Source organism: Mustela lutreola, chromosome 16 (assembly GCF_030435805.1).
Source record: "Mustela lutreola isolate mMusLut2 chromosome 16, mMusLut2.pri, whole genome shotgun sequence".
Classification (NCBI taxonomy): domain Eukaryota; kingdom Metazoa; phylum Chordata; class Mammalia; order Carnivora; family Mustelidae; genus Mustela; species Mustela lutreola.
In genome coordinates, this window is record NC_081305.1 from 26,931,731 (window position 1) to 26,952,168 (window position 20,438).

At 49.7% G+C, this 20,438-nt stretch overlaps 1 protein-coding gene across 8 annotated transcripts in view; it reads right to left on the reverse strand.

The window, feature by feature from the left end:
• Nucleotides 1–20,438, reverse strand: part of NLRC5 (NLR family CARD domain containing 5) — an 85,721-nt gene that overhangs the window by 46,043 nt on the left and 19,240 nt on the right. For all 8 annotated transcript variants that reach the window (XR_009348921.1, XM_059153361.1, XM_059153359.1 and 5 more), the window contains exons 2-8: nucleotides 13,019–13,135; nucleotides 9,822–10,128; nucleotides 8,739–8,798; nucleotides 4,234–4,302; nucleotides 1,673–3,347; nucleotides 517–600; nucleotides 286–369 (exon numbers count right to left, since the gene is read on the reverse strand). Coding sequence is in view for 7 of the 8 variants with exons in the window: in XM_059153361.1 (XP_059009344.1) it covers nucleotides 286–369; nucleotides 517–600; nucleotides 1,673–3,347; nucleotides 4,234–4,302; nucleotides 8,739–8,798; nucleotides 9,822–10,116 (2,267 nt within the window). In the remaining variant the exon portion in view is untranslated. The remainder of the gene's footprint in view (nucleotides 1–285; nucleotides 370–516; nucleotides 601–1,672; nucleotides 3,348–4,233; nucleotides 4,303–8,738; nucleotides 8,799–9,821; nucleotides 10,129–13,018; nucleotides 13,136–20,438) is intronic.

The following is a 20,438-nucleotide window of genomic DNA, read 5'->3' on the forward strand; positions in this document are numbered from 1 at the left end:
AGAAAGAGGAGAACGGGGGCCTCAAAACTCAAGGTCCTTCGAGACAGCCCCAACTATTAGATGAAGGTAGCAGTGCTCCAAGGTTTGGGGGAGACTTGTGTCTGGATCTATCCCCACCCCGTTTTTGGACCAAAGCTTCCCCTCTCTGGGTCTCACTGAAAAACAGGCCCAATCCTGATGGAAAATGCAGGACTCATTATAGGCTCTGGGGTGGGGGTGGGGAGCCCAGGGACCTGGGAAATAAATTGTCCCCCTAGCCAGCTGGTCTACCTGGAAATCACTCACCTGACCTCCTCCAGCTGTGGACAGAGGCGTAGAGCCTGCACCAGGTGGCTGATGCCTTGGGCAGTGATCTTACTTCCTGCTAACCTACAGGGTAAGCAAACGTGGTGGGCAAGAATGGGGGTGGGAAAGGGGGGTAGGCCAGGAATCTGCCCTGTGCGGGGTCAAAGGGAGAGGGGAGAGTTCCAGGCATTTCTAGCTGAGGATTCCTCTAGGACCCAAGCCCTGGCTCACCCCAGCTTCTTCAGGCTCCCCATTGTCGGCAGGCTCCTGGAGAGGGCTTCGGCAAAAGCATCCCCACACTTCCTGCTCTTAAAGCTGCCACAGGAAGAAGCAAGATGGCAGAGCCTCAGTGCTGGGCAGGGCTTAGAAGCCATCACTCCCACCCCTTCCTCTGCCAGATGGAACTGAATGGTGACATTAATAGTAGTAGCAGGAGCTGTTGTTTGTAGAAATAAGAAACACGTAGTATGGCAAAGACTGGTAACTGCCCACGGAAACCCATTCTCCACGGATGCAGCTCTAACTGGGAACAGTTTCCCACTCACATTTCCAGCCTCCCATGCAGCTCAGAGTGGCTATGTAGATATGTTCTCTTCACTGAAAGGTGAGCCAAAGGGACGTGTCCCATCTCCATGTGTGTGGGCTTTGACAAACTGGGTGTATCTAATGCACGCTCCCTTCCCTTCCCTGAAGCTGGAGCAGAGATGCCCATGACCCGGGTTTGACCATGCAGATCTAGATGCCCAAGGGGATGATGGAGCATCAGGGGGAGGGGCCTGGGTCCCTGCATGACCACATGGAGCTCAGCCAGCTTAGAGACCTGGACCGCTTACCTCTGAGCATTCCACAAAATTCAACATTACTTCACTCACTGTACTGGGGGGCAGGGGACTGGGTTCTCTGGGCTTCACCTTTTCTCTCAATCGTGCTACACATACTGAGCCTTTGCTGTGCACTAGGCACTTGCTAAGGAGGGTTTTCCCAGCAATCTCTTACCAGGCTCTCACAATAACTCACAACTCTCACAACTCTCCTCATGGAGTTGGTATTATTACTGATTCATTTTAGGGACAAAGAAACTCAGGCTGCGAGGTTAAGTAACCTGCCCAAAGTCAGACCACCTCTGGCGTCAGAGGCTCCAGTCTACGGCTGAGAGGGACAGGGAGAGTCAGCAGATTCCCAGCCAACGCAAGGACACCTGGACCCTAAGGTCTCAGAAGGAAGGGAGCTTCTGCACCGGCTCTCGGGTCGAGGGGCAGTTTGGACTCTGTCCTCACGTTCAAGATCTACGCCCAGCCTCCCCTGGCAAGGGTCTGACCAACTCCACTCTCCCGAAGCCCAGGTCCCTCCCAGGGCCTCCCCCGTCCTCCCCTGATCCTACTCTCACCTGAGATTTTCGACCTGCTCACAGCCCACCAGGGCCTCAGGGCAGTGGGGCTCCAGAGGGCAGCCCTCAAAATCTAGGTGGATGGGGGCGTTCCTGTGCACCAAGATGCTGGTCAGGGCAGCCAGGTCAGCATAGGTCAGTGGGAAATTGTGGAAGGACAGGTGACAGGGGAGACTCTGGGCCATGAGACTGGCCAGCTCAGGCTCCTGGGTCTCACCCACGCAGTGACAGAGCGCCACAATCTTCGGCCCCGTGAGCCTGCGGGCGGCCAACTTCCTCAAGGCTTGCATCACCACGGCCTGCCTGGCACTCACCCACATCTCGTCCCGCTGGGCCACGAGGCTGAGGAAGGGTCGGCAGGCACGGGACGCTAGCCCCGCCAGGAAGGTGGGGAGGTGGTCTAAGAGGCCAGGCCTAGCTTTGGTCCGCAGCACCCAGCGAGAACTGAGAGTGATGTGGCTGGCAAGTGCATTTCCGTCCACCTTGGGGCTGGTCATCAGGTACAAGGCAGCAAAAAACTCCTGTAGGCTGAGGTGGGTGAAGGCGTAGCCTGTGTCCCGGTGCCCCGGGCCAGTGCAGATGCAGAAGGAGGTCAGCAAACTGAGGGCAGCCGCAAAGGCCATTGTGGGTGGGCGGATGTCTCCTACAGAGAAGATGACCTTCCCGGTCTGCAGGCCGATCAGGGCCACCTCACTGAGCTCCAGCAGGGCCTCGGGAGGCAGGTACCCACGGGGGCCGAGGGTGGACAGCATCTGCACATAGTTCTGAGTCACGGTGGGCAGGAGGGCCGCAGACTGGCCTGGGGGGCTGCCCGGGAGCAGACGGAGAAGGCAGAGGCAGGTGACCTGGCAGAGCGCAGGCACGGCACACAAGCTCTGGAGGTGTCTGCTGCCCCGCAGCTCCGCCAGGGCTGCCTCCTGCCCCGGCTGGTCCGGGAAGAAGCGGCCCACGTACTCCTCCACCCGCGGCCTATCAAAGCCCCACATGTGGACTGTGGCTGCCTCTGTAGGCAGGCAGTTGGGCAGCTTCCCTGGGCGGGAGGTGGCCAATACCCAGCAGCCGGGCAGCAGGGTCCCCCGGCAGAGGCTGGAGAAGAGGTCAAGGGCCGGACTTGGGTCCTCAGGACCTGCCTGCCCTCTGCTGGAGCGGGGATGCAGGGCCTGGTCCAGCCCATCAAAGATGAGCAGGACTCCATTAGCATTCTCTTCCAGGTACTGGAAGACCAGGTCGGAGCCTGCCTCAGGGCTCAGGTACAGGTCGAAAAGGAGCTGGGGCAGCGTCAGGAGACATGTGATCAGGTTGAGCTGGCGGAACTCAAAAAGAAACAGGGCCTGGAAGCGGTCCAGCTGGCCGTCAGCCCACCTCTGGCAGAGCCGGTGGGCCAGGGTGGTCTTGCCCATGCCCGCCTTCCCCAGGAGCACCGTCACCCTCGGGCCCTTGTCGGCCCTGGTGCTGAAGAGGTCCCGGATGCTCACGTCCGCACCATCTTCTGCCTTGGGATCCCCCGGCGCCATCCCCTCCTGGGTGCGGAAGGGTGTCGGGGTCCGGCTCCACTGCAGGATTGGGGGGATGTAGGCCTGGTGGAAGGCTAGGGGTTGCCCTGGCCCAGGGATCTTACTGCCATAGCGTTGCTGGGTGGAGGTCTTCAGTAGCTTCAGGTACCTCTGGGCCAACTCTGCAGGGGGCAGGGCAAGGCATGAGTGGCCTCCCACCCCCAGATCCCCTCACCCCAGCACTGGCTGTTGGGAGCCTGGAGCCTCAGCTGTGTGTGCAAGGGCATGGGGATTGGCAAGAGCACACAATTCCTAGAAGGAACTGGTTCCCCAGTCCCTGGTTCCTAGTTCTACAGAAGCCTTGATTCTGGGGGCCATTCAAATGGAGAAGTCCGGCTGGGGGAGCGCAGATCATGGCTCTGTTTGTTTTGCAACAATATAGATGGTGTAAAGTTGTTGGTGAGATGGGGGAGGGGAAGGGGGGCCTCCCATTGCAACATCTTCTGTATCTGAGTAGCCTCTTCCCCACCCAATATTTCAGTTTTGCAATTCCCCAGGGGTGAGGGCTAGTCACCTGTAGGCCTAGGCACTCGCCAGTCAGAACTGGAAGCTGGGCCCTTACTATGCCGGGCACTGACTTTTTAATTGTTGGATCCCCGGGAAAACTTGGGTGGCCCAGGGGAAGAACTGGGGCCACTGTCAGGGGATGCTGGGGACAGCTGGTTGAGAACAAGGATTCTTTTGGCCAATGGGTGGAGAGTGAGAGAAGTTCCATCTACTCTACTCCCTCTGGCCTGGCCGGTCCTCAGCAGCTCCCATGCCTTGTGGTGGGGGAAAATCTTCCTGGTATTCTGCCCATCTCTAAACTGGCCAATAAGGCCCCAAGTCTGAGGTCATACTGGTCACCTCTCCCCTGTCCACCCAGGACGTCCAGTCTATCTCTGTTGGAAGGAAGACCAGAGTTGTTGGGCTCCTGGGAGCTTATCAGCGGGGCACAGAGTCCAGGATCTGTGTCCTGGCCCCAGAGCAGGTCCTGATGTCTGGATCCTTCCCCACCTTGGTACCCACCTAGCTGCTGCTTCTTGCACTGCTTCGGGCGGGGTGAGGACCCACAGCTCTGATAAGGCCGCTTGAGGCCTGGAAAGAATGAGAGAAGAGTAAGGGGTGAAGTCTGGGGGCCTGAGTTGAGGGGTCACCAAGCACCTTTGGGGAGCTCCAGGTCACAAACAGACAGACAAGTGTCACTGCAAAGGCAGTGGCCAAGGCAGGCCTGGGCAAGGGCAAAGGCAAAGGCAGGCCGCGGGTAGAGGTTGAATCATCAACACCAGTTTCTGTTGGCAGAAGGGGGTCCCAGGCCTGGGTGACAGACTCGGAGGCTCTGGGATGGCTGATCTCCCAGGCCAGGATGCGGGAAGCTGGGCCCACAGCCAGCAGCCTCAGAAACACTCAGCCTTGGCCATTGAATGGCTTGGGAAAGATGCAGGTCTTGTTGAGGCCACTGCTGGTTAGAAAAGTGGGGTTTTCAATGGACTAGGCCAGTTCTGCGCCCTCCCCCTGGGGTCAGTGTGTTTCATCACCCTTACTTGACATCTCTCATGTTTCCTCACTTCCCTTACTGGTTTCTCAGATTCTTAACTGTTTTGTGGATTCCTAAGAGATACTTTAGTGCCTTACCGAAGAGTCTGGGAAAGGAGAAGAGGAAGAAGGAAAACAAGAAGGAAGGGGAGAGAGAACAGAGGGGAAGAAGAGAGGAAAGAGGATTTAGGGAAAAATGTGAAGAAGTAAAGTGGGATACTCCCCCAGCCGGGCATCAGTGACCAGAGAAGCCCCTGGGCAGGACCCTCTCCCTGATAGGTGTTGGCTGTAAAAGTGCTGGGCTGCAGGGAGATTTGGGGACCCCTGAGAGGGACTGGAACCAGTTTGAGGATATTTTAATATTCCCCAAGTCCTCTCTTAATAAAGGACCCACTGGCTAAGCATCATTCAGGTCTGGTCACAACTATGTGATAATTATACCAGCTCAATGGTAAAGGTACTGGCCAGAAGGGACCAGGACTAAATGGTTTTGATCTGCTGGGGAGCTGGGATTATGGGGTGGATGTTTTCTGTTGAAGCCTGTTGATGTTACTGCCATGCACAGCTATGGTAAAAAGCCCATACTTCCCATAGAAATAAAGGTTCTGAGTGCACAGCCATCCTGAGACACAATGGTGAAAGATGGAAAGCTTTCCCTTTAAGATCGGGAATAAGGCAGGGGTAAAGGCTTTCACCACCTCTATTCAACATAGTACTAGAAGTCCTAGCCAGAGTAATTAGGCAAGAAAAAGTCATAAAAGACATCTAAATTGGAAAGGAAGAAGTAAAACCTGTTTGCAGAGGATAGGGTCATATATGTAGAGAACCTTTAAAACTCCACAAAAGGATCTTTTGGAACTAATCAATGAATTCAGCAAAGTAGCAGGAATACAAAGTTGACATATAAAAATGAGCTGCATTTCTGCACAGATGAACAACCTAAAAGGGAAATTACAAAAATAATTCCCTTTACGAAAGCATCAAAAGAATAAAATGTTTAAACATTAACCAAGAAGGTGGAAAACGTGCATGATGAAAACTACAAAACACTGGGAGGCCTGCGTGGCTCAGTGGGTTAAGCCTCTGCCTTCGGCTCACGTCATGATCTCAGGGTCCTGGGATCAAGCCCCGCATCAGGCTCCCTGCTTAGCCTTTCCGAAGAGGCTGGGAGCCTGCTTAGCAGGGAGCCTGCTTCCCCCTCTCTCTCTTTGCCTGACTCTCTACCTACCTCTGATCTCTCTTTCTCTGTCAAATAAATAAAATCTTAAAAAAAAAAAAAAACTACAAAACATAATCTTACCCCAAACAATCTACAGATTCAACACAATTTCTGTCAAATCCCAACGACCTTTTCTGCAGATATAGGAAGATGGATCCTAAAATTCGTCTGGAATCCCAAGGGACCCCAAAGAGCCACAGACTCTTGAAAAAAGAAGAACAAAGTTAGAAGGCTCATACTTCCTGATTTCAAAGCTTACTACAGAGCTACAGTAAGCAAATTAGGGTGGCAACCGGCATAAAGACAGATATATAGACCAATGGAATAGAATAGAGAGCCCAGAAAGAAATCTTCACATATATGGTTAAATAATTTTTGAGAAGGGTGTCAAATCCTTTTAATGTGGAATGGACAATCTTTTCAAAAAGTGGTGCTGAGAAAAGTGGGTGTCCACACAAAAAAGAATGAAGATGGACCCTTTCTTAACATCACATACAAAAATTAACTCAAAATGGATCAAGAACCCAGATATAAGACCCCTAGCAATCAAACTCTTAGAAGAATACATAGGGCAAAAACTTCACAACATTGGATTTGGTAATGATTTCTTGGATACGGCTCCAAGGCCCAGGGAACACAAGAAAAAAACAAACAAAACAGGCTTGATGAAAGTGAAAAACATTTTGTGCATCAGAAGACACTATCCACGGAATAAAAAGAGAACCTATAGAATGAGAGAGGTCTGTAAAACATAGATCTGAAAAAGGATTAGTATCCAGAATATATAAAGAACCCCTAACCTCAACAACAGCAAAACGAACAAAGTAGTTAAAAAAAAATGGACAGAGAACTTGAAGAGACACAGCTCCCAAGAAGGCACAAGAATGGGCAATAAGCACATGAAAGACACTCAGCACCACCAATCATTAGGGAAATGCAAATCAAAATTACAATGAGATCAATACCTCCTCACACCCATCACGATAGCTACTATATTTTTCAAAATCAGAAAACAAGGGCTGGCGAGGATGTAGAGTAATCACAACCCATGTGCGCTGCTGGTGGGAAGGCAAAATGGCACTGAGGATGAGAAAACAGTACGGAAGTGCCTCAAAAAATTTAAAGATAGAACTGCCATATGACCCTGGATTTTGAGATATACTCAAAAAGAGGGGCGCCTGGGTGGCTCAGTGGGTTAGGCCGCTGCCTTCGGCTCAGGTCATGATCTCAGGGTCCTGGGATCAAGTCCCGCATCGGGCTCTCTGTTCGGCGGGGAGCCTGCTTCCCTCTCTCTCTCTCTCTCTGCCTGCCTCTCCATCTACTTGTGACTTCTCTCTGTCAAATAAATAAATAAAATCTTAAAAAAAAAAAAAAAGAACTGAAAGCAGGATTTTGAAGAAATATTTGTTCACCCATGTTCACAGCAGCATTATTCACAAGAGCTTAACTATGGAAGCAACCCAAGAGTTTAGCAGTGGATGGATGGATAAGCCAAGGGTGGTGTACACAGATCATGGAATGTTCATCAGCCTCACAAAGGAAGGAAATCCTGACACGGACAAGGGACAAGATGTTGAGTGAAATGAGCCGGTCACAAGATGGTTCCACTTATAAAAGCTACTGAGAGTGGTCAAATCATAAAGACAGAAAGTAAAATGGTTGTTCCCCAGGGCTGGGGGAGAGGAGACTGGGGAGCTATGGTTCAGTGGGGACAGAGTTTCAGCTTTCCAAGATGAAGATATATGGTGGTGATGGTCACCCAAGAGTGAATTTAATACCACCGAACTGTGCACTTAAGAATGGTTAACGGGCCACTGGGTGGCTCAGTGGGTTAAGCCGCTGCCTTTAGCTCAGGTCATGATCTCAGGGTCCTGGGATCCAGCCCCACATCGGGCTCTCTGCTCTGCGGGGAGCCTGCTTCCTCCTTTCTCTCTGCCTGCCTCTCTGCCTGTGATCTCTCTCTCTCTGTCAAATAAATAATTAAAATCTTTTAAAAAAATACATTTAAAAAAATGGTTAAGATAGGGGTGCCTGGGTGGCCCAGTCGGTTAAGCATCTGCCCTCAGCTCAGATCATGATCTCAGCGTCCTGGGATGGAGCCTGAGGTCAGGCTCTCTGCTCACTGAGGAATTTGCTTCTCCCTCTCCCTCTGCCCCTTCCCACTGCTTGAGCTCACTCTCTCTTTCAAATACATAAAATCTTTAAAAATGGACATGTATATTTTGCCACTATAAAAAAAATAAGAAGTTGGCCCATGAATCCCGAGGTGGTCACCATTTGATCACTGACCTCTCTGTGTTCTACCCGAAAAATCAGTCCAAGGTTGCCAGGGTGTGGACAGTGGTCTGTGGGTTAATATCGGGGCCCAGGGCATCTCAGTGATGTGGGGCCTGAGTCTGTGGGTTTGGAGGACGAGGCCTGAGGCTAGGGCACAAGGTGAGAACACGCCTCCTCTAGTGAGAGTGGCTGGGATCTCGGCACTGCCCAAGGGCTGACACCTTCCTGCTCGCTCAGGACATTCCAGCTTAGACCTCTGGGAACAGGTATCAGGACAGGCCAAAGCCTTTAGGGCTGCAGAGGGAGAGATGGGGTGGGGGCGGGGGGTGGGTGCCTAGGATCCATGTTGGCAGGGAGGGGATATGTGCAGATGTGTTGCAGAATGAGGAGGCTGGTTTAAGGGAAATGACTGTGCCCAGCCACTGTCTGCCCCTTCAGGGCGCGAGGTGGGGCCTCAGCATCCTCACTGCCCCCCTCTTACTCCGCACCCCCGGGGCCTCACCGTGCTGGAGCTGAGAGGCAGGCTGGCTTTCTTCACTGGCCTCCAGCTGGCTGGGAAACGCTGAAAGAGAGGGGGAATGGAAGATGTTGTGGGGACGTGGGGGGATGCTCTGGGACCAGCTCTGGGACTGGCTGTGGCCCGGTGTCTGGCTCAGGGCTCATCTGTCAGGGCGGGTCCCCAGCAGGAGAGAAGTGAGGTCGACACTCGGCCCGACCAGGGAAGGCAGCTGTGGGTAGAAATGTGCGCGTACATGCAGGTCTGTACACGGGCAGGTACATGTGTGCATGTCTAAATGTGCACATGTGTTTCGGCATGTGCACGTGTGCACTAGTGCACACACGTGTGTGTGATTATACACATGCACTGTGAACCCCCTGCATTCCCTACACTCTGCCTCCTGCTAGAGCCCCCAGGCGGGTTCTCACTTCCTCGCCAGGAACACTGCTGCCCCTCAGTGCTATTTCCCCACGATGCTGTGTAAGTAGAAGTTGCCAAAAAACATGCCCAGAACTGAACAAGGGTGCCTGTCAGCAGGGGGTGGAGGGCTCTGCCCATGGCTGCTCCTGACCACGATAAGAATGATGGGCCGGGGCACCTGGGTGGCTCAGTGGGTTAAGCCTCTGCCTTCGGCTCAAGTCATGATCCCAGGACCCTGGGATCGAGCCCCACATTGGGCTCTCTGCTCAGCAGGGAGCTTGCTTCCCACTCTCTGCCTGCCTCTCTGCCTACTTGTGATCTCTGTCTGTCAAATAAAAAAATAAAATATCTTAAAAAAAAAAAGAATGATGGGCCATCTGGAATTTCTTGGCTGGAATGGGACACCGGCCCTTTCTGTCCCTGTATCCAGCCTTTCTGGGCACCTGGGGTGAGGCAAGGTGGAAGAAGGGGCCTTCTGGGTCTCCAGCCGATTTGGTGAAACTTGGGAGTTTACTCGAGAAGTGCTCAGAAACACAGAATTTTGCTCCTGTCTTGACCACGTCACCCCCGTGTGACTCAGGCATGGATCCTGGCCCTCCCGGGCCTCCCAGGCTCCCCGTGACAGGGGCCAGCCGGCTGCTCTGCACCCCTCCCGCCTGCCCTTACCGACTCCGTGGCCCCAGGTACTGAGCAGGGGCACCTCGAGGTCCAGCGGCACGTCCAGCTCCATGCACACGCAGTGGATGAATGCCTGCCACGTGGCCCGGCCTTGAGCGTGCAGTCTTCTCAGCTGCAGGATGACCCCCTGTGTGGCATCCTGGGCCTTGTCCCCGGAGCACAGGTCCATCTTGGGGAGGAAGAACTTCACCTTGGCATTCAGCCATTCTGAGTCTTTGCTGAGCAGCCTCACAAGCCAGTTCCACAGGTGCTCAGTGCCCAGCTGGAGGCTATCGGGGTCCATGAGGAGCCAGCCCTGCAGGGACAGGGGAGAGGTGAGCTGGGGGACAGGCGAACAGGGGGACAAGTCAGCTGGTAGGAAGCCAAAGGTGTAGTCAAGAACCATGTCTCACATCTGGGGGGCCGTGGGCAGGCAGACAAGTGGCTTCTTGGTGGAGTCTCCCTGCTTGTGCCCAGGGATCAGTCCCAGAGAACAGCCTGCTTCTTTGGTACTTCTTACCCCCTGCTTATCTGTACCTGTGTCCTGGCTCTGGAAGGGTCCAGTCCATCCCCTGTGGATGCTTTCCTGAGAAGGCTTTATTTTTCCCCGTTTCCATGGACCTATTTGTGCTGCTCTCTGAGCTCAGCTCATGGCAGAGACAACTCATGGTCCCCGCACGCCCAATCTGTTCTCCCCTGCTTCCTTAGTATTAGAACTCCTGAATATTTCCTGCTCATCTGGAATAAGCTCTATTTCCCAGCCTCCCTTGCAGTTAGAATAGGCCATCTTATTAAGTTTTAGCCACTGGGATAAAGGTAGAAGTGTTGTATATCCTTCTTCGCTTCCTCCTTTTAGTTGGGATGTCAAAGTGATGGCTGCACCTTGGGCAGCCACAGAGGACCATGAGGTGGAAGCCAGTTCCTCCAGTGGTGGAGGGTAAGGCTGAACTTCTCTGACATGACAAGGAGATACACTTCTGTTTAAAGCACTATTGTTTAGGGATTTTTGCTATTTACACTGAAACTGAGTGCTAGCTAATACAAACCATCTCCTTCTCTCTCAGCAGATTTTCCCCTTCTAAACTGGCACTCAAATAAGCTGTTGGTAGGTAGGGGTACCAATATACATCAAGGGGAACTACATAGCAAAGCTTAAAAAAATTTTTTTAAATGATGTGGGAATTCTGTTTCTAGCACTCTAGCCTTAGGAAATAATTATGAGTGTACATAAAAATTATAATTACAAAGCTGTTTCACTGCAAGGTTATTTATAATAGATAAAAACGGAAACAACTTAAATGTCCAAAACCTGGGGATTTAACTAACTGGTGGTCCCTCATAAGGTGGAAAATGCTGTCACATCTCCAAATCTACTTTCTGGTACTATTTCCTTAAGAACAGTAGCGAACACTTAGAAAGCACAGACTGTGGGTGAGGCGTGGTTCTAAGTGCTTTATGTGTCTCATATAATCCTCATGACTGCAGAGACCCCACTTCCAAATCCGAAAAGAGTGGGAGGCTCATGCAGGAAGAGCAGCCTTACCAACTCTCAGAGGCTGGGGTGCAGGACTGTATGCCCCGGGGTTCAGACTGCATCTGCTCCCCTTGACTCCCAGCAAGGGCATGTGTCCCCAGCCCCCTCTGGCCATCCCTTGGCACCCGGACTGGTAGCAATAGCTCCTCACTCGGCCACAGGGTTTTAATTCATGAAGCATGCTCACATCCATGCGGTAGGCAGAGATCACCATCCCCACTGAACAGATGGGAAGACGAAGGCCAAGGATGTACCCAAGGTCATCATGCAGGTCCATGGCAGAGCCAGGCTCAGAACTGAGATTTGCTGCCTGTCGGGTCAATAAATTTCGGAGGCCTTGGAGCCCTAGACGGCAGCAGCCAAGGACTAAGTCCTTGGACTTGGTGTGATCTTGGTCAGAGGGTGTGGTTATGGCCGAGGACACAGCTTCTTTTCTGGGCTACGGTGTTCCAAGTCCACAATGCCCATAAAGAAATCAGCCAGGATAGCCAGGTGTCAGGTGGAAGTGAAGAGTGTCTAGATGGTATAATTCTGGGGGAATCCCTTACCCCCAAATGTGTCCACCCTGCCCGTATGACACAATGCCTTTGCTTCTGCCATGAAGCCTCGGTCCCCTTGGGGTAAAGCATCATGCCCTTTCAGGAAAACCACCCTCGAGAAAAAAAAGCCTATTACATTATTATCAGTCAGTAAGGCTTCTATGGAAGAGAGCCTTGGAGACAGAGGACTACAGTAGAAAGATCCTCAGCCCCAGAGTAGGAAGACTAGTGTTCTGACCCAGCTCTGCCTGTAATTCTCTGTGGTAGGTATTAGGATTGGTCACATATATTCTCCTTCTCCTCCTCCTCCTAGACCCATGGTTGGACGGCACCCCCTGCCCCCTTGAAGTCAGCCATGGCCACGAAACTTGCTTTGGTCAATGAAATATGCTAAAGAATGACTCGTGTCATGTCTGCGCAGATTTCCAACATGCAGTTCGCGAAGTTCTTTCTTTTCCTCTACCCTGGGGACCAGCACTATTCCAGATCTTGGCTACTCCTTTTGCCGGGGCCCAGCAAGGGGATAATGTGGAAGAGAGGTCCTAGTTGGTTGACAAGAGTCAAGAAGCAGGAGCGGAAATAAGCTCTTATTGTCCTAAGCTACCAGGACATTGGTGGGTATTATGGGACCATAAACTAGCCTATCCTAGCTGCTTCTTCACTTATGGTCTGGCCTTGAGCAAGTCTATTCTCGTAGTCACAACATCTATAAAATGGGTAGATTGGATTCTGTCTCAATGCCCTCCCTGATCTTCCGTGTCTGATGACCTTTACTCTCAAGCTGAATGGTGGCTAAGGTGAGGTTTGTTGTACGAGGGGCAGCCCACGGAGCTAATCTGGGTAGGGAGTAGTCTTTTTTTTTTTTTTTTTTTTTTTTTTTAAAGATTTTGTTTATTTATTTGACAGAGAGGCAGGCAGAGAGAGAGAGGAGGAAGCAGGCTCCCTGCTGAGCAGAGAGCCCAATGCAGGACTCAATCCCAGGACCCTGAGATCATGACCTGAGCTGAAGGCAGCGGCTTAGCCCACTGAGCCACCCAGGCGCCCGGTAGGGAGCAGTCTTGGTAGGGACTAGGAAGGGAGTGAGGGAGTGGGTGGGAGGGAAAGAGAGGAGGTGAAGGGTCAAGGTCACCTACTTGGCCTCCTGGTTCATCATAGATGTTCTAGGGTGTCCGCAAAGACGGTCTCATGAGTTCCTGAGCCAAGTCCTATGCTCTGAGCTGGATTTGCACGTAGCTTCTTTGGGTAGGGTCCTAAAGAGAGGAGACAGGGCACTTTCCTCAGTATTCCAAATCCCAAATCCTCTGGAGACACCTCGGAGGCATTCGACCCATAAGAGGCCTCTACCCGCCTGGAGCACAGATCTAATCCTTCCCCAACCACATCTCCTTTTGTCCCTGGACTGTGCACAGCCCAACCCTCGCTGGTGTCACCTCCTGCCACATGTGGCCCCAACTCGGGCATTTGCCTTCCAGTGACCTGTGGCATCAGAGTAGGCCCTTGGAATCCAGCAGACTTTCGACAGCTAATTCATCTGGATGAAAACCACCAATGCCAATTTCCTTTCCCAGTAAACTCCCCATTGGGTAAGATTTGCAATCTTGTTTCTTACTACATCTGAAGAATTTTTGAGGCAGTTGAGAATAAACATTCTTCCTTTTTTTTTTTTTTTAAGATTTTATTTATTTGAGAGAGAGACCAAGAGCGTGAGAGAGAGTGAGCATGAGCGGGGTGGCGGGGAGGGCAGAGGGAGAAACAGGAAGCAGTCTCCCCGCTAAGCAAGGAGCCCATGCGGGACTTGACCCCCGAGATCGTGACCTGAGCAGAAGGCAGATGCTCACCCAATTGAGCCTCCCCAGGTGCCCCAAGAATAAACATTCTTCTTTATGAGAAAACCCAGAGGCACTGATCACTGCCTCACCAAGAGCACAATGAAATGACACCTTGGCTCACGGGCCTGAGAGAGACGTTGTCTAACAATACAGAATGGACGAGAAGAACGGCGGCTGGAAAGGAGAGCGAAGGCAGGCAGGCAGAAGAGCAGGTGTGCACGGCCTGGGTGTCTACAAAGGGAAGGAGGGAACCACGAAGTTCCGGCGCTTTAGATAAATCCACATAAATACCGAGCCTTCTAAACACGAGAGAGGTTAACCACTGTTGTTTTTTGTTTTGTTTTAAAGATTTTATTTATTTGACAGAGAGATCACAAGTAGGCAGAGAGGCAGGAAGCGAGGGCGGGGGGGGAAGCAGGCTCCCTGCTGAGCAGAGAGCCCGGTGCGGGGCTCGATCCCAGGACCCTGAGATCATGAACTGAGCCGAAGGCAGAGGCTTTAATCCACTGAACCACCCACGTGCCCCTTAACCACTGTTGTTAGAAAAAAGACAAGACAGGCTTGTGCCTCCCCACTCATTTGGGTGTGGAAGCCTGCATCACCAGTGTGACTGTATTGGGAGGTGGGGTCTTTGGCCCCCGGGGCCAGGAGGATGGAGCCCTCGGGAGGGCTCAGGGAGCTTACAAGATAGAGGCAGGGGAGAGCCTGCTTCCTCTCTGCCTCCCCCCCCCCCCCACCTCACCACCATACACGGAGAGGGTGGCCATCTACCAAGGAAGAAAGCCCTTGCTGGACACCAGATCTGTGGGCTCCCTGAGCTTGGGGCTTCCCAGCCTCCAGAACTGCTAGGAGCAAATGCATGTCATGTAAGCCACTCAGCCTGGAGTGATTCTGTTCCAGCAGCCCGAATTGACTAGGATGAACCTCCCTGTGACCGCAAAAAGTAGAAGAAGTTAACTATATACTAATACTAATATTAGTTATAGTATATTAGTTATAGTAATTAGTTATAGTATATTAGTTAACTAATATACTAATACTAGTTAACTCCCTTTGAGTTAACATGTGGATTTAAGGCGGTGCTGCTTACACTAGAGCAGGATACTCAGGAGGACGTGATCCAATTATAACAACAGTCATTTAGACAGAAAAGGGCAGATATGACAAGTGTTTATATACCTCAAATATTTCATAACAAACAGTTTAAGTTTGAATGAGAAAGGGAAGACCATTCTAGCCGGCACTATCTGTTGGGAGAGGCAGGCGGTAGTGGAGAGGCTTTCAAACATCACAGGGCATCTTATTAAAGCACATATCAGTAAAACTATTAAAAATTGAAAAAAATGGCCAAAGGAACGGAATCAAAGTAGCTTCACATGCACCTAAAACACACCCATTAATCACGATATTAAGATAAGACATATGGAAAAACACATCGTATTAACATACATGGTAATACAAGTGTTTTAAATGTAAGGAATTACTGTTTAATTAAGGAACGGAATGAAAATGTTCTGTCTGGGAAGCAGGAGGCATCTCACACTCCCACTGAAGGGCCATAATGTAGGAAAAGACAATACAAGCGTTGGTTGTGGATGAGGAGAAATGAGAACTTCATATCCTGCTGTGGGGGGGGACAGAAAACAGAGCAGCCCCCTCGGAAAACAGTGTGGCAGGTCCTTAAAATGCTATCCACAGAGCGACTGCAGAACCCAACCATTCTACCCTCAGATTTCTCTCCAAGAGCAAGGAAAACGGATATTCACGCAAAAATCTGTACACGAATGTTCATTATTCACAACAGCCCAACAGTGAAAGCAATGCAAATGTCCAGAAGCTCATAGATGGAGAAGTAAAAGCCAGTCTATCTCTACAGTGGGATATTATTCAGCCATAAAAAGGAGCAAAGTACAAATACTAGAGCAAGGACGAACCATAAAAATGTTAGGCCAAGCAAAAAAGCTCCCAGGTATATCACTGGGTAAGTGTGTATGTGTGTGTGTGTGTGTGTGTGTGTCCCCATGTGTGTCTGTGTTTGCATACACAGAGACCAACTCTAGGGCTACACAACAGACCAGGGATAGGACTTTGCCAGGGGAGGGGGATGGGTACCCAGACAAAGGAGAATCCTCTACTCTGTACTCTTTCAGACCAGTTTTACATGCAAACATTTTAATAGGCAAATTTTTATTAAAAAAAAAAAACATAGGGGTGCCTGGGTGGCTCAGTGGGTTAAGCCTCTGCCTTCGGCTCAGGTCATGATCTCACGGTCCTGGGATCGAGCCCTGCATCGGGTTCTCTGCTCGGCAGGGAGCCTGCTTCCTCCTCTCTCTCTGCCTGCCTCTCTGCCTACTTGTGATCTCTGTCTGTCAAATAAATCTTTAAAAAAAAAAAAAATAAAGACATTCACATTAAAAACCAGAAGGGGCTCCTGGTTGGCTCAGTCGGTTAAGCACAGGACTCTTGATTTCAGCTCAGATCACGATCTTAGGGTTGTGGCATCGAGCCCCGTGTCAGGCTCTGTGCTCAGCGTAGAGTCGGCTTGGGATATTCTCTCTCTCTCTTCCTCTCCTTCTGCCCCTCCCTCATCTTGCTTTCTCTCTCTAAAATAAATAAATAAAATCCTTAAAAAAAACTGAGTAAATGTTGCCTCATTGTGTAAAGAAGATAAATCCATGGTGATAAGTAAGCACAAGAAATGATCAGTGATGGCTCACAGAAATGGAAGTTCCTCCATTAGGTTACATAATAAAACTAAAATAGAGGGGCACCTAGGTGGCTCAGTGGGTTAAAGACTCTGCCTTTGACTCAGGTCATGGTCCCAGGGTCCTGGGATCGAGCCCCACATCAGGCTCTCTGCTCAGCGGGGAGCCTGCTTCCCTTCCTCTCTCTCTGCCTGCCTCTCTGCCTACCTGTGATCTCTGTCAAATAAATAAACAAAATCTTTAAAAAAAAAAAAAACAAAAAAAAACAAAACCCAAAAACTAAAATAGTACTAGAAGGCAATCAATAAGGATAAACACATATGTCAAGTATGACAGAGAGAGCCTAAAAATTCAAATCAAGAAGTAATTCATACCTATTAAGGACATATTTTATTCTACGTTTCAGTTGGACGTTGGTGTGTGTGTTATGGGGACAGAATGACATTTGCACTGGAAAAGGAGCTGAAGGGGGTGAACAGACAGCATAAAGAATACAGGCTAGACGGATCAGGGCCTCTTGGCCTCCACGACTTCAGCTCTCACAACTCTAACACTCGGATGCTCTGTGAGCATCTTATTTTATTTATTTATTTATTTTTAAAGATTTTATTTATTTGACAGAGAGAGATCACAAGTAGGCAGAGAGGCAGGCAGAGAGAGAAGGAGAAGCAGGTTCCCCGCTGAGCAGAGAGTCCGATGTGAGGCTCTATCCCAGGATCCTAGGACCATGACCTAAGTTAAAGGCAGAGGCTTTAACCCACTGAGCCACCCAGGTGCCCCATCCTTGTATGCACTTTAAAGTGTCAAAGTCCCAAACGGCAATTCTGACCTTCCTCTTCCCGCATGAACTGCCTGCTTCTACCACCACCCTTCCCACGTCCCTGAAGGTTGGCCTCCTGCTTCCTGGAGCTCCGGCCAAGGAGGACTAACTTTTCCCGTATGTGCTGCAGACTCTCACTTCCTCTGCGGCTGCTGCCTGAACGCGGTTGCCACCATTTCTCACTGGGTCCTTTGGACCAGGAGATCTGGTACCTCTTCTGCTGGCCCCAACATCCTCCACAGAGGCTCAGAGTGTCCTGGTCAGGCTGTGGCCCACGGCAGGTGCCTCCATCACACAGAGCACCCTCCTGCACCCCAAGTGAGAGCCAGAGTCCTTTCCAACGCTACCTGATTGTTTGAACAGTTTAAAAAAAAATGAAAACTTTATTTTAGTAAGTGTTTATTTGTAAGTTTATTTATTTGAGAGAGACATAGACAGAGACAAAGATAGCAAAAGAGAGCACAAGTGGGGAGGAGAGGGAGAAGCAGGCTTCCCACTGAGCAGGGAGCCGGACATGGGGCACCCTGGGATCATGACCTGAGCGGAAGGCGGATGCTTAATGGACTGAGCCACCCAGGCACCCCCAAACATGACCACTTTAAAATTTCATTTGTTGTCTTTTTTTTTTTTTTAAGATTTTATTTATTTATTTCACAGAGAGAGAGATCACAGGTAGGCAGAGAGGCAGGCAGGGGCGGGGGGGGAAGCAGGCTCCCCACTGAGCAGGGAGCCCGATGCGGGACTCGATCCCAGGACCCTGGGATCATGACCTGAGCCAAAGGCAGAGGCTTTAACCCACTGAGTCACCCAGGTGCCCCCCCTTTTAATAAAGACTTTATTTGTTGCCTTTTTTTAAAAAAAAAAAATTAACTTTTGGCACCTTATGTTTGGTGCTTTATGTTCACAGTTAAGAAAACTGTTCATTTTGTCAAGAATGCTCAAACGTGAGGGGCACCTGGGTGGCTCAGTCGGTTGAGTGTCATTCTCTTGGTTTTGGCTCAGGTCATGATCTCGGGGTCAGGGTATCTGCTGAGATTTTCTCTCTTGGCCCCTCCCCCAGTGTGCATGCGCACGCGCTCTCTCTCTCTCTCCCCTCTCGCTCTCAAAAAAAAAGAAAATGTTCAAACAGTAGAGCACACAGTTGCATATGATCTTTTCCTGGACTTAGAAATCTCATCTCTTCCCATTTAATTTAGTTTATTTTGCTTTGGGTTTTTTTTCTCCTTATTAGATTGGTCAGCAGCTGCTGTCTCTCATGTTTAAAGAGACAAAACAAAACTTTCATTTCCATTTATCAGTTATGTGGAAATTTCTCTTTTTTAGTTTTATAATTTTTTTTTATCTCCTGACTTCTCTTCCCTGATTTACTGAGACTGTTATTCATTAGGTTTATGAGTGAGTTTCTTGCTTAAATAATTTCTAGTCTTTCCATTTTAAAAAATAATAAGAGAAACCACTTTGGGCCAATCTCCATGAATTTCTGTCAAGTTTATATCAAATTTACATTACAAGTAGATTATAATTATAATTTTTTGAAAGATTTTATTTATTTGACAGACAGAGACAGTGAGAGGTAACACAAGCACGGGGAATGGGAGAGGGAGAAGCAGGCTCCCTCCTGATGCAGGGCTCGATCCCAGTATCCTGGGATCATGACCTGAGCCCAAGACAGATGCTTAATGACTGAGCCACCCAGGCACCCCAGTAATTATAATTTTGAAGTTGGTCATTTAATGGAGGCCAAGTTATTCTTTAAACCTTTGCCATTAATCTTTTGTTTCACTAGGCTGTACAAAGAATGACTCCTTTGCAATTTCTGCTTTAGGGAAGCATGTTGAGATTTTCCTTTTTTGCTTGGCATATGACAAATTTTAAAATATTCCATGACATTTGTAAAGTTACTCTTTTTCAATAAATACAGATTTCGAGCCCCCAAGTTATGCCAAAATAAAGTCTAGATGGGGCCAATATTTAAATGTGAAAAGTTAAATGGTAAAAGTACTAGACCACAGCTCTTCAATTTACAACAATTCATGAAGCTATACATTGAATTTTCTGCATTTTTTTCTACATTACGATTTCACCACAAAGCCATTAATTTTTTTTTTTTAAGTGCTAGAAAAACACATGGGGAAAAGTTTTAAAACATAATATCAGGATAGACAGGGTCTAGCTGGGCACGACACAAAACTCAGAAATCGTAAAAGAAAAAAAGGGAATGAAATTGAAACTTCTGTATTATCAAAGAACACAGCAAATAAAGCAAGAAGACAAATGGCAAAGTGGGAAGAAGTCTACACTCTGCATCACAAAGATATGACTGCTTCTAATATATCAAGAGTGAGTACAAATCAATAAGAAAAAAAACCAATGACCTGATAGGACCGTCGGCAAAGAACCTGAACTGTTTACAGAAAGGGAAACATGAATGTTCTGAAATGTATACGAAAACATGTTCCACTTCACAGGAAGTGAAAGAAACACATGTGAAAAACTAAAAGAGACATACAGTTTCCCAGCTCTTAGATTGTCAAGGGAATTGTACAGCTGGCAAGGTTGCGAATTAGCAAGGTTTGGACGCCTTGCTCATGGGAGTGTACACCAACACAACTTGACCTACGAAGATCGCAAATGCCACGGAACCACAACCAGCAATTCCACGCTGATGCATCTATTTGTCACGTGCAAAATAACAGATGTTCAGGAACACTTAGTGTTGGCTTGCTTATAGCAGTGAAAGACTGCAAAAACTCTAAATGTCCCTGAATGGTGGAAATCCATGCTGGCATCAAAAAGGACGAGGCTGAGCCATGTGGGATGACACGGAATGGCGTTCGTAACACGCGGGCACGGTCGTCTGGGCACAGTTATTTCTAACACTCAGCCGCTGTCTGTCCTGGTCTCGTTTCTGTTGGAACTGCCTATCAGCTTCCCACCACCTCTCAGATAAAGTCACACCACGTTAATACATCCGCCACAAAGGAGGTGCCACCTCCACATGCGGGGGCCCAGAAAGGTTCAAAGGATGAATAAACAAATGGTCTTTTGCCATGGGGCTGCTGGCCACCTTCCATCCCTCTCATGCACCTGCTGCCCTGTCCATGGGACAAGACGCAAGGCCCCACCTCCCCATCCCACCCGCTTGGTGCACCCTCTGCCTCCAATGCCCTCCCCCTTTCCTCCTGGCAAACTCCTCCTC